Source organism: Chaetodon auriga, chromosome 14 (genome assembly GCF_051107435.1).
Source record: "Chaetodon auriga isolate fChaAug3 chromosome 14, fChaAug3.hap1, whole genome shotgun sequence".
Taxonomy (NCBI): domain Eukaryota; kingdom Metazoa; phylum Chordata; class Actinopteri; order Chaetodontiformes; family Chaetodontidae; genus Chaetodon; species Chaetodon auriga.
In genome coordinates this window covers 22,322,365-22,336,735 of record NC_135087.1, presented here as the reverse complement: position 1 = coordinate 22,336,735, position 14,371 = coordinate 22,322,365, and the positions used below count along the sequence as shown (strand labels likewise).

The 14,371-nt window shown below is 41.7% G+C and overlaps 1 protein-coding gene across 1 annotated transcript in view; it reads left to right on the top strand.

Moving 5' to 3' along the window:
- The window catches only part of LOC143331230 (protein phosphatase 1 regulatory subunit 37), a 65,039-nt gene that overhangs the window by 9,958 nt on the left and 40,710 nt on the right, over positions 1-14,371 (top strand). The window contains exons 3-6 of the mRNA XM_076747908.1: positions 7,279-7,324; positions 9,996-10,096; positions 10,289-10,408; positions 13,705-13,852. Coding sequence (XP_076604023.1) covers positions 7,279-7,324; positions 9,996-10,096; positions 10,289-10,408; positions 13,705-13,852 — 415 coding nt within the window. The remainder of the gene's footprint in view (positions 1-7,278; positions 7,325-9,995; positions 10,097-10,288; positions 10,409-13,704; positions 13,853-14,371) is intronic.

Here is a 14,371-nt window from a genome sequence, read left to right as displayed (position 1 = left end):
TTCAATACCCACAAATGTTATTTTCCTAAGATAAATCCATAAATCCCTCTGAGGAAGGGGGGGGGGCATCCAGAAATGAAAAGACAAGAGAAAATCTGTTTTTACAGACCGCTGCTGCTTTCTCAGCTCTTTTGATTAGCATTAATGTTGCACTGCGGAAGTCTGCCGGCACAACTGTTATGGCTCCTTACACACACACACACACACACACACACACACACACACAGAGAAAGCTATATCTTTCCCTGCTCACCTAATTCTAAAGGGAACATTTTTTTCTTTTAAATTAAATGCATGCTGATTGTTATTGCACCCCCCCCCCCACCCCCCCCTCCTCATGTGGAAGAGTCTGCAGCGAGGTAAATGTCACTAAGTAAGTGCCACACTTTTTCCTTGGTGGTTGTTAGCACGTTTTGCATACAAAATAAAAGCACAGAGAGGAGAAGGAGGAGGTGGAGGAGTGTTCCTGCATGCGTCTGAATGTGAGGGCTTATCAGGAAACAGCAGGGGGACCGGACATATGTCGCTCCTCTCATTACAGGCCGAGACAGCGATAACGGGGCGGTTAGTGGCGCATTTGAAATGCCATACAGAGGCAGCCGCCGTGATCACACGGAAAAAAAGAGAGGCAGGGAGTATGGGTCGGGATGAGGATCACCACGGGACCCGCCACTAACACACTTCAGTCTGTCATTCAGACGGCCTCCGCGCACACAGACACACACTGTCAGACACAACATGCTTTATTTAAAACACACTGACTCCACAGCCTTTCTATTGTAGTTTTTACACGATTTTGCTCTAATGCCGTTTGGGAAACAGCATGAATAACTTAAAAAGGATAAAACCTCGTCTACGTGTAAAAGAGTCTATTTTACATTCTCTGCCTCTAATTGAATTCGGAGCAGTTGCAGTTAAACTGAATGGCATGTGTGATGCACTATTGGTGGTGCACTATTAGGCTGAATTGAATTTGCATGGTTGGGTGGTCACACAAGTAATATGAGTGCTTTTGTAAGTAGGCTAATATTACAGGGCTGGACTCACTGAGGGTTCACACAGGGGAGACGCTCTGTCACCAAAATGACCAAACGCTTCATAGAGAGAATCTTTCCATCAGCTAAGCTCATGCATATGTAAACAATGTGTGAATCATGTCATTGTCCTCACGTTTTCATTTGGAGTTGCAGTAGATTGTCATTCTTTACTTCATAACGCCCCTAAATGACTGCTGCATGTGTAGAACATACAGTACAGCATCCAGTTCATGCACATGGCAAAGATCAGATGTGTTTCTGCCTCCATCCCATTAAACTGGAGGAGACTGCTCACAGTCCTCAGTGGTGACATTCTGCAACTCTACACACATTTGAAAAAAGTTCATTAAGACTCAAGACGAGCATGTGTGACCAAATAGGACTGATATGACCTACATGGTAGGTAAGTAGGTCACATGATGACGTGTAGTCTTTTCATGAGCTTTGTTAGAAACAGGAAAAATATAAAATGTCATCTGACTTCCCCTTTAAGACGTATTTATCCCAAATGAGCAGAATTTGAGGATCATCAGAAACATGAAAAAGAGAAGGAAAAGGCAGTGGGATGGAATGTGAGGATTCAAGAGCAATGTTTCCACTGAGACCGACATTAAGCTCCATGTTCGTGATGAATGTGTTGCGAGAGCTGCTTCTGTTGTCCTTCCCTTTTAGATGCTTCAGCTCATAGTGCAGAATTTGGGTCTTATCTGCTAATAAAGCTGCTTCTTTCATTTTAAGATCGAGCCACCTTCCCTTTTCTGAAGGGAAAGGCAGGATATCAAATGACACAAAAGGAAAAAAAAAAAAAAGTCCAGGTCATGAGTCCAGATTCTTCCAGCGTAACCACAAACCCATCAGAGGTTTCCCTTGCTAACAAAAACAGGTCTGTTAAATTTCCTTTTTCTTCATGCTGGTGCACATGTGAAATTACATGCAAAACTGATCTTTTAACATGTCTTACATTTCCTTTTGAAATATCAGAAATTGGCACGTGTCTATATAGAAATTTGACCATGTGCAAAGGTGCTCCACAAGTGATTGAAATGTGTCATACAGGCTGCTATATTTGGTCCAAAAACACAGAAATCAGCCTGTAAACTCCAAGTTTTTACACGTACAATGCACCTTCCCCCATATGGTTAAACCCCCGAAATTCCCAGAATAGTACCAAAGACATGACCTCAGTGTGCTGAGTTGTAGCCACCACCCTGCATACACACACGTCTGCATATGTCCACGCATGCAGAACTTTTCTCTCTTGTCTGGACTGTGCAGCTTCTACATTATAATTCGTGTATTCTCAGAAGGGTAGTTATTAGATCATTACTTGGTAGCTGTGTTAGCACTCGGATTTCTGTTTTCAGTCTCATTCCAATTTATTTCATCTTAAAGATTAAAATAAAGATCGATCAAACCAAACAAAAATGTTAGCGCCGATGAACAGACGCTGCTGATGAAAGGATCCCAGGATCCCTCCACACACGCATCCATCAGCGAGCGGTGCAGTTAGACAGGCTGAAGGGACGGCCTGTTTTAGAACGCATTATCCAGATTCGGAAATGTTACAAAAAAGTGTGCATTTCACTTGCCAGCTTCTTATTATACACACTCTGTACACTGATAGAACCACAGAGGGAGAAACTCGCAGAGCTAAATCTAAAATTCAGCAGAGAGTTAAATGTGCAACAAACCAAACACACGGATCAGACTGCTGAGGCTGTACGACGTGATGTTCACACACTCTTAAACACATGCATGCACAGACACACACACACACACACACACACACACACTTCCAACCAAGCGATTGCCACTCAGCCTTGAATGTGTACATTATTTTTGACATCAAGCATTTAAGGGGACAGTATATTTTACACAAAGTGGCATTAATTAAGTCGCTAAACGCACGCTATCATATATTTCAAAAGCAGTGCGGGTGAACAAAGGCAGTGACAGAGGGAAATACTGTGAAAGTCAATTAGAATTTTATGTACGTTTTTAGATCTCTCTTTTTTTTTTAAATGATAAATGAAGTTACTAATTTTGTCTGTGCTCTTTCTAGACACTGCAGCTTTAATTGCTAATTGTTAACAGCGAATGAATACATTTGCATATTAATTAGCTCCCAATTTACATTTTTAATTTGCTGCCTTCAAAGGGTGTGAGATAAAAGGTCGTGTTATTTTAAATAATTTATCCTTTATTGCAGAAAAGATGCTGAAAGGAAAATGCGTGTGTGTGTGTGTGTGTGTGTGTGTGTGTGCGTGTGTGTATGGGGGGGTTCAAACCCTAAGAGCTCTGAAAATGCATGTTAAAAATACATCCAAACATATATTTATTTATATTTTTGTCAGTTAATTAAATGGGTTCAAGAGAGAAATAGTGCAGTCAAACAGTTTTTAATACAAAGGCAGGCGGAGAGGTAGAGCAGCTCTGGACGGCTGAGTGAAGAATAGTGAAAGCGCCAGAGATGACTTCTGTGGAAGTCAAGTTTGGAAACCAGATCCCCCCTTTCTCTGTCTTTTTCCCGCTGCCTGTGTGTGTGTGTGTGTGTGTGTGTGTGAGGGAGGGAACGCTTTTCTTTTTATCACTCCATTTTGTCCTCTCTCCCTCCTGACACATCAATTGATTTGGCAGCCGACGCCTTCGGTTTCCGTCTTTCACCATGAGGCAGCGGCGAGCGGAGAGGGAATGAACAAGTTCAGAAATTCATTAAGATGAAAAACAGCCGCCACTGTATTTCTTGTGAGGAGGAGGAAGTGCTGCGTGTGTGTTTCTCTGTCTTTCTCCACGTGTGTGTCAGTGTATGTGTGTGTATTTGGGAGTGTGATATGGGTAACCCGCCAGTCGCTTGCAAAATTTTACCGAGCGCCGTTCATTGGCCCGGTGCCACAAACAAACCGGTTTCACAAGTAGTGGCCAGCCGGACGCCAGCACACAGGGACACTTTTTGTTGTTGTTGTTGTTGTTGTTCTTGCTGCTGCTGTTGTGACAGAACAAACAGAAATTCGGAGGTGACTGAAATGCACACAAAGTCAGTAAAAGAGATGAATGGAGCAAGATGGACAGAACCACAAACAGAACAACTTTTCTTTGTGCTCTGAGGCGAAAAGCCTGAGGCGGGTCTGAAGCGCTCCGCCCACCCCGGTTTCACAAAGAAAACATAAAAACAAAACCAGATCCCTCAAAAAGAGAGTGGTGGTGGTGCTGCAGCCATTTGGAGCCCATCTTGAAGTGTTTTCATTTTTACACATCGTACTAACTGATGACATGTTTGTGATGAATCAAATAAGGAGCTGAAGTGGGTGTGATGTTGTGTTTTTGGGATGCGGAGCAGAGCCATGTGAGGTACCGAGCCAGAGGAGACCGAGATGAATGTGATTGTTTAACAGCTTTAAATCAGGATAACTCGCATCTGCATGAATCAATCAGAAAGAATATGGTTTATTTTCATACTGTATATATGCCTAAACTGATTCCTGGTGGAGATACAGTATAATATGATGCAAAATGATGACCCTGGTCAGCATTTTTTGCTCACAGGTAAGAAGGAGCACAGGTAAATTTTCTGGTCTAAAGGGGTTGAAGGAACCTGATCGAATGATTCACGTCGTCTCCTGCTGATAGCGAGGACAGTGACAGTGAGGGAGAACGGATCTACCAATCAGGTTTAAGAGGCAGAGCTGTGGTTTTCAGTCGTCTGCAGCCGGCGCATAATAGAAGTCAGTATTTTAGAGTATTTGCCATGTGTGTATGTGTAAGTGTAGCGTGGAAATCATAGGAGAGAAGAATATGCAGCAGCAAATATATTGCAGTTTTTATAGAGAAATAGAGTGCAGAAAAAATATGTACATCTCTGTTTCATCTAAAAGCAACAGCTTTCAAAGGTTCTGCATAAAATGAAAAAGACTGAGATTCATAAAGTGGATGATAAACATTATTCAGATAATTTAAGTCAGTTAATACATAAAGAAACAAGAGACCGTATGAGTGTTGGTTGCTTCTCTAATGCTTAGGTTGTTTGTTTTCACCTAATAATTATGAACAAATCAGATTGTGTTTCTTGGACATTTATGGCACATTTTGGAAGAGTCCACAATTTTTGGGATGAATTTAAAAAAAAAAACAAAACATTTAATCAAACTCACAGTGGCAGAAAACCTTCTTTATTTCTATACTGTATATAGCACTGTGTGTTAAAGCACATACACATGCAGTATGTACACACACTGTACATACACACACACATTTTCCGAACATGTTTTAGTGTGTTAATGTGCATGTAGACACATTTGTGCTTGTGTGTGCGCGCATGTGTCTCAGTTAAGATGATTACGGGGGAAATTCAACCACCTCTACCAATTACACACCAGCCTCTTGTATACATAAACAGTGCAATTTATGTCCCATTGATCTGTCTAATTCTTTCAACAGGAGCACATTATGGCCGCCGTCTTTTTGTCTCCCGCCTTGCTCTCCTCTCTGTAGCACGAGAGCCGAGCAAGGAAAGCCTTCCAAGTCCTTTTGTACTCCCCGCGTCCCTTTGAACAATGAATCATATTTAGCAACGAGAGACGAAACAAGGCGCTGCTCGCAAATAAGGCTGCAATTCAGTGAGCCAGCCAAGATGAGTCGGTGTTGGGAAGGCAGTCAGAAAGCCAGGATTTGACTGACACGAAGGGGGTGGCAGGGCTGAGAAGAGATTTTTTGGGGGCCCTGAGCAGAATTGGGCACCCCATTTAATTTTTCCTTTTAAGAAGCAACAAGAAAATTGATGCTGAAGAAGTGATGCTGAAGGCAAGCAGCCCTTCAAATGTGGTGTATAAAAAATGTCCCTGAAAACTTGCTTTTCTTCACATTAGATGTTCATGTCTGAATAAGTAACAAGCAAAGGTCAAGTATGGAGAGAGGAAATCTTCACTAATTAAAATGTCTTTTCATTATCGTGTCACAAACTCAGCTGACCTGCTTTATCCTGTGTGTGTGGTTGGGTCAGATTTGATTGACAGGGGCCCAGCAGCAGAAGCAAAAGCGCTTATCGCGTTCTGATGTGCTAAATCCTGATTGGTGCACAGAAATATATGACAACAACTTCTTCAAACTGAGCCCCACCCACATTAAAGCAAAGAAAAAAAACACAACCGCAGACATTTCTCAGAACTGAAGCTGGCGTGTTCACATACGGGCCCATCACTTGCAGCAAGAAGCTGGTGGAGAAGATGTTTTTCAGAGCCTTTAAAGCAAAGCAAACCTATTTCTTCCTACAAAATCGTTAAACAACTTTAAAATTAGCATTGTAATGTATAGATGTGTAAAAGTACTCCAATTAAAAGCAATCAGTTAGCACAAATCTGTTCAGCAGAGTTTCCTTCTTGTGAAACAGAGAGAGAACGAGAGAGACTCTTTTTAATTTGCTCACTTTTGGGGCCCCCTGGTGGTCCCTAATTCATGATTCCACTAACTGACATTTTAAATTAATACTCAGTTTTCATGCTAAACATCCAGCCAGACATCTCCCATGGAGAGCTGTGTTCTTATGGAACAATCCTTTGAAAGAGCATTTGATCATGAGGCGACAGTCCTCGTTTGAATCCAGACTGGTGAGGCGGCTGCTGACCTCAGCCTGCGCTCATCACCGACGACGTGCAGCTCTGCCTTTAAATACCCACATAAATACCTTTTTGGTCGCTGTCAGAGAGGAACCTCTGTCCTGTCACAGATGAAACATGCTTCGATTCCAAAAGAAAAAGGCTTAATGATCCCGTGTCACACAATCTCATCTCCCCATCATTTCTGAAAGGAAGCTTAAAACAATCCCTGTTTTCCTCGTCAGTGGAAAACGAAATCTGTGTTTTCCACCAGCCGCACAAATCTGCCACCTCTGGTGATTGATGCAGTCAAATTAGATGTATGTGGAACACTGGCTCTGGCAAATGAACACATCAACTGATGACCAGCTGTTTCTAATTATTATACACTGGTTAATTAGGACGCCGTGTCACCATCAACGACGGCGGTAAACTGTGTGAAATTCATAATTCATGCTCTGGCGTCCAATAAGCCTCCCTGATGAAACCGGTACAGTGTGGCATGGATGGAGAGGCCGTGCGGAAAGAGACTGGGGAGGGTGGATGGTGCACTGCTGTTGCCAAATATCTGTGTGCGTGTGTGTGTGTGTGTGTGTGTTCGCGCCTTTCGCTCACACCTCCTGCTTCTACCCCTTTCTCTGTCTCTCTCTCAGCAGGGTGTGTGTGTAGGTGGCAGTGTGAAATGTCTGGATCTCAAAGGTAAGCTGAACGCTTCACTCCCTCATTATTAAATATGATTGAGGACTTTATGTGACATTCATGATGCACTGAATGATTTTGTAATGTTTTACAAATTCCATCAAAGTGTAATTACGGATAGTGTGTAATAACAGACCAGAGGTATGTTGAATGAAGAATTCATGTCGTAACGACGTTACAACTTTTTCCCCAAAGTGAAAAAACTCCTTTACCACCAAACTGACATAAGGTCATAACAAACCTCTGTGTGATATTTCTGATCAGTATCTGTCACACTCACACTCTCACAATGTCTTGGATTTATTCTTTAAGACTGGTACCAAACCAAGTGTTGATTTATTGAAATCATGTTTGCTGAAGTTTATCACTTCTTTTCATGTGTTTGTCAAAATAACCTCCTTTGGAAACGTGTCTTAAAAACCCTGAATGGAGATAACTGCTGAGCTGGCTTACGAAAGGACTCCATCACTCCATGGGATGGTGCCATTCTACTCGCTCCTGATGTAGTTTCAAAATGTTCAACAATTTTTTTTAGAAATTTGTCAATATATGAAATTAACACAGAATAAGGCTGATAACCATTAAGAAAAGAACATCAACAAAATCAAGAACAATTTAATTCCATACCCCAAATCTAATTTGTGACTATCATAACTGTTAATCTAACGCTCATTCTGCTATTGATCCTATTTTAATCTCAGCTATCGCTAACCGAAACCTGAATGAGGGCAAAATCTTGAATTTCCTTTTCACCATTACCCAAACACAAATCAGATACCAGTCCAAATGTGAACCCAGAACCCAAATCCCAAACTAAATTTGGTTGCAGCTTTTACACGCAAACTACATCCAAACCTAGCTCCAATCTTAATCCTAAATCTGAATCCTAGATCTTAATATAGCACTTAAACTATACATAATCCTCATTCAAATTTGAACTCAAAGTCAGATCCAAAGTAGTGAGCACTGGCCAGAATGTCCTCACTTTGAAGGTCTTAAAACTCTGCAAGTTCTCACAAGTAGAGAAGTGCAGCAGCAGACGCATCAGCATACAGCAGCGGTGTAAAGTTGTGTGCGATGCCATGATGGGCGTCACTGTCGTCACGCACTGATGACATCTGACTGCGGGTGTCGCTGCCTTATTATCTTCCCGACGCAGGGCGGATTAGAAAAATGGGATTTCAGATGGCTCTCCCTTCCACCCCACACGCCCTCTGCCATCGCTCAGTTAAGTGATTATTGTTAAAACACAGGGAAAAAAATCATTTTGGAAATAATTATGATAGTAATTATAATTTCCCCTTCTTGGCTGGGGAGATAAGAATTAACCCAGGAGAGAGAGAGAGAGAGATTGAGTCTTAAAAGTCACATGGATTTGTTTGATCAGTCACAGTTTGATCTGGAGTGTGACTGCTGATCAGGGCTGGGGAGCAACAGTAATCAGATTACCTAATCTTGACTGCGATTCCTGAGATACATTAACCAACACACATCAAATGGAAGATTGCTTCAAATCTGGAGTATGAGGGAGCAACGCATCACAGTAATCAGATTACAAAATGGTTCCAGTGATCCCCGATAATCAACCCCTAAAAACACAGTAATCAGTTAGAAATGACGGGATTAGTAGTGGGATTACTAAAATAAAATCAAAAATGTGGCAGAGAAGAAGGAGAAACAAAAAGGCTTTCAGCAGGGAAAGGTGAACGTCACATGCAGATGGCAGATAAACGTTGAGAGAAAGTGGCAGTGGTGAGTGAAATTAAAATCCATTTTTTTTTATTCATCCCAAAGAACATTTGTCACCCAAGATACTCGACATTGGTACTGAAATATATTTAAGCACATACACTAGATGCTAAACCCAAGCTTTGGTCGCCACCTTGGATTTATGTTTCAATTTGTTTCCAGTACAGCGAGAAAAACCAACACAGAAGATGAAAAATGCACATTTTTAATTACTTTACATTGACCATATTTTTACTGTAACCATAGCACCACTCAAGTGTTAGTTCATAGTTCATTCAGTTCAATTGAAGTTCCAGGTATTACACAGCATCGCTGTAGCCATGGAGGTCCAACTGCCCTGGTCATGAGTAATTCCTGGACTACAGCAGCTTGTGCATGTTTATACAGGCAAAAGTAATGACTAGAAGTTTTAATAAAACATTCCAAACAGGCTCACTGGTAACAGCTGACAGCATCATGATTGGGTATGAAAGGAACATTCTGGAAAGGCTCAGTCGTTCACAAGCTAGGATGGAGCGAGGTTCACCACTTTGTGAACACACGATTGGATAAAAGATATTACTACATGGGCTCAGGAACACTGTGTAAAACCATAGCTGATAAACACAGTTTGTTTGCAACTGATTGCATCCTGTTGATTCCAAAAAAGTTGGAAGTCGCACATCTTGGAAGTCCAATCATGAAAAACAGCATCGTGTTTCTTCTAACTGGACCTGTCATCATTATTTCTGTCTCTGATTGTCTCTGTCTCAGAACATACCCACATGGATAAATGTTGCCTATAAAGGAAGTTGTTTTGTCGTGATTCTTTCTGCAATGTTAATTTCAGAAGAAGGATAATGCACATTTAGAGCCATGCAATCTTGCCTGTTAGCAAACAGCCTCCCAATTATCTTCTGTTTGATTGCTTGCCTGCATCAAGGTGAGCGATTAGACCACCGCTCCTGTGAAGCTCTGGAAGTCATCCTGAAATCGCTGCACTTTGATTTCATCAATCTGCAGGCAGCCCAACTGGAAGAAAATGTGAGTTTTATGAGCAAAACTTATTTTTCTCATCTTCGTCTTCCAATTCCAATACAGTTTCATATTCAGGCCTTCCCTTGTATCAGATTAGAGGCTATTTTTTTCCTTCCAAAAGAACTTCATAACATTCCTGTCAAATTTGGGACCTTGCTTTCTTCATTTTTTCTCCTTCGCTATTTTTTTCTCTTCCAGGGAGCATCGTCCTTGCTGGATATGATTTTGTACTATGAATCTACAACCCATCTTGACATTTCTGACAACAGCAGTATGGGAACATCGTGTTGGAGGGCCCTCGCTCATTTGATAAAGCAGGTTGGCTGACGCAGTGGAAGAGTAATCTTTTCTTGTAGGCTTTCTCCTGGGGATAATGTACATCCTAAAAAGTGAGTTTGTTGCACATTACATGGATTGAAGACACAGGGCAGAGCAAACAGGGTGAGAAGTTCTCCCCCTGCGAACATACACAGCATAAACACAAGCATAAACCGTATAAACCCGCATTACAGCAGCATCGCAGACAGTATTAGCGGGCATAACTGATTAGCTATGAGGTGAGAAACCATCGGTCGGAGTCCAAATATTACTGCTGACTGACTTTCATGAGATCAAAATGGAACAAGCTGAGGGGAAACAATAGAGGGCTTCAAGTGAAGCATTGGTGGATGAAGTACACAACTCCATTACTTAAGTCAAAGTGTAAATACTCCTGGTCAAAACCAACAATTCTTCCTAAAGCCAACACATTGTTGTGTTGTTGCCACAATGCATTTACAGAACTCACTCCATCAAAAGCCTTTTGATTTGATCAACTACAGCAGAAAAATACAACTAGTACAAGCACAGACAATTTCATTTAAAAGTTTTTCTGGTATAAAACAAATGTTTACATACCTCAACATGCTTTCTCAGGTTTTTGGAGGCAGTGATGAAGGATGTGAACGGTAAACAGAGCAAGCATTTTCAACAGTATGAATCTTTCTTCAAGAATCTCAAACACGGGGACTCTAGTGGAGAGGACAGTATATTTGTTTCAGCATAAACGTCTTATAAAAGATCTACATACCTACACATTACAAAATAAATGTATAAAATAAAATATGTACGTGAGAGATGTTGAAGGGCTGTTGAGGTGCCCGAGAGAGAACAACTCGCAGCGCGAGAGAAACCGAGTTATTGTGTGCAAGAGAGTCTGAAGGTGTGTGAGAGAGACCGAGATACACCTTGAGAGGGTTAGGGTTAGAATCTCTGTCTCTCTCACGTACTTCAAGGCAATAAAAAATCTCTCATTTTAGCAGTAACTTGCACTTCCTCACATGTGTATCACCGTTCCCTCTTGCAGAGCCTGGTGCTAGAGTGTGAGCTGAGAATGTGCTGTGTCATGGATCAAAGTCAAATAAAGGATTCGTAATTGATGGTATTTAATAGCCTAATTTTTATACAGGTTAGGTAATATTGGTACTGGTGGCGTATCCTGACCAAAATCTGAAATATTTCCAAATGGAGGTTTTTAGCTTGCTGGCCATGCAAATGACTCCATTGGGTTGTGAAAGCTCTGTCATCATTAGCACATGGTTGTTGTGTCATTCACTTGTTTTACATCTCATTTTCTGTCAATGAAGGTAATGGTTTGTGCAAAGTTTCTAACTGGTACTGGTCTACATGTCCTGAAAGATTTCAGTATCTCAGACAAATGGGAGAAATTTCGGTCAAATATTACTTGTTTTTATGGACCCTATTTTCCCACTTTGTGTCTCAAGTGACTAATAGAGACAACAGTTTTTGAAATTGGTCCAGTATTGAGCTCAAGTGCTGCAGCCAGCAGCTGTGAAACAGACTGCAATATAATCATTGCATAATGTCAAACTACGTCCGCTGAAAGTGTTTGTTTTTGCCACTGGCAGCCTCAGATTGTTGTTCTGAGTGTCCAATAACATTACGGAGCGGATCCCTACAGAGATACACCTTTCTGTTAGAGATTTAGATAAAGATAGTTAGACGGTAGAGATAAAGATCCTTTTTATTTAACCAGAAACAGCCGCTGTATCACTCTCATACTCAAATAAAGAACATATACTCACAAGATGTACTTCAGTACAGGGCTCAAGTAAATGTCCTTTGTGACTGTCCACAGTTTTTCACTTCACTGTTTTGGCACCTTCAGTCTTGTAGTGTTGTAATCTGATACTTTTGAAGAGAACTGACATTTGTTATGTTAAACTGACAAAACTGACATTACTTTAAGAAAGCAGCTCAGTGTGGTGTCAGTGTGTTCGTGTAACAGAGATGTAACAAGTCATCTATGGGGATGATCACTCTCAGGTCTCACAGTCTCATGACAAACATAAAAGAAGGCAACAGTTAACATATTTTCCCTGCAAAGCTCCGCTCAGACCAGAAAGTGGCTCAGCGAAAGTTCATCCACTAAATAGGTGCTACTGGAAAAGTGACTTAAGCGCTACTTCCAGGGCTATTTGGCGGGCTACTGTAGTTGGCAAACGAAGTGCTATGCTGGCACATGCCAGTCACAATAGCCCTCCAAGCTAGCTGGCTTGCTAACTGGCAGTTAACTGCCAGTTAGCAAGCTTTGCTCAGCCCCTGACCCTTCAGAAGTGAACAGTTTATTCAAGAGACTCTCAGTATGTCTCAGTCTGCAAACCATGCCTCTTTTATGGAAAAGTTCATTCTCTTATCAGAGATATAAACACGGACGCTGCGACACAGCGACTATGCCTATGTTACAAGGTTCCATTGCCTTAAAGATCAGCTCTGTCAAGACAGTTGAGTCAATGAATTTGCAATGTTTGCCAAAGCTGAAGTCATCATGAAAGGTTTGCATGGATTTATTTAGCTCACTGACTGTGGGAATGAATTGTGTCTGCTCAGAAATTTTGCTGTTTTAATGCTCTAACTGGGTCACTGTCTGGCAGGTATCACAAAAATCTTACCAGCAGTTTTAACCAACGCTGCATATTACATTTTTTAGGGAACATTATGCTGGCCAGTTTTACAGTTTTTATAATGATTAGTCTCTACATCTGCAAACTGCAGTAGTCCTATTCATGTTTCTTTTCGTTTTTATGTTTTGTTTTGTTTTTGGTCAGGTAGCTTAAATCACTTGCATTATGTCAGGGAAAGATTGTGGTCTTGGCTGCATTAATCATTATTTGTAGTCAAAAATTAATCAAATAACCACATGCAAAAGGTGCCACTTACATTGACAAACCCTCATATAATTACTACCAACACTGCTGTTCCCTTCATCTCTGCAGGCTCGTTTAGCCTCTTTTAGTTTGTTGTTTCGGGTACCGACCCACAAACTCCTCACTGATCAGCCTTGTTTCCAGCAGCAACAGCAGGTCACTGTTTCCAGTGGAAACGCTCTGATAAACCCAACAGACACATCACAGGTGAACATCATTAAGCAGCTAAACAGCCAGATATTTTTCTCAGGAGTTTGCAGAGATCACATCCTGTCCTTCTTTTTGTTCTTTCTCTACTTTTGGGCCGATTAGACATTCTGATGCATCTTGAATGATTTCTTCGTGCATTTGTCTGTATTCATTGTATTTCTGTGTGTGTGTGTGTGTGTGTGTGTGTGTGTGTTTCAGAGTGTCCGTCTGTCCAGGCTGGATGTGTGTAATGTGCCCGTGGGTGACTACCCGGCCCAGTCTCTATCTAAAGCTCTGCTGACCAGCCAGCTCAAAGTGCTGCACCTTCACAACGCCCAGCTCAGCGGCATGCCACTATACACACTGGGTATGACGTACACACACACACACACACACACACACACACACAAAGCATTTTTCCTCACTGAACACTCCTGAGCTTCATCTTCTGAATACTGTCACGATACACAGAGATCATGTTTGCTTGTTAAATCATTTCCGTGTGCAGGGACGTTGAAACTATGCACAGCAGCATCATGGGCTTCACTGTGTCCTTTTCTTCGGTTCTATCTGCGTGATACGTCTGTGTTTTCTCTAACTCAGTCTGTATTGAACCTGCTTGACGACCAGCGACACAAGTCATACACACAGTCAAAGCTGTAGAGAGCGAATACATGCGCTGCAAGCTGTCATGTGCTCAGGCTCTCTTGTAACTTATTTGTTACAAAAGCATAATGATCATCCCTTCGGCTCCTCCATCATAAGTTCACTGTGGGTGTGTAAGTGTGCTTGCTGTGCACGCCCACGCATCATGCGATATCCTCCTCTATTCACACGTCCATGTTTCAGTGAGTTATTTTGCTCCACCGTTCCTGATCCGCTCGCA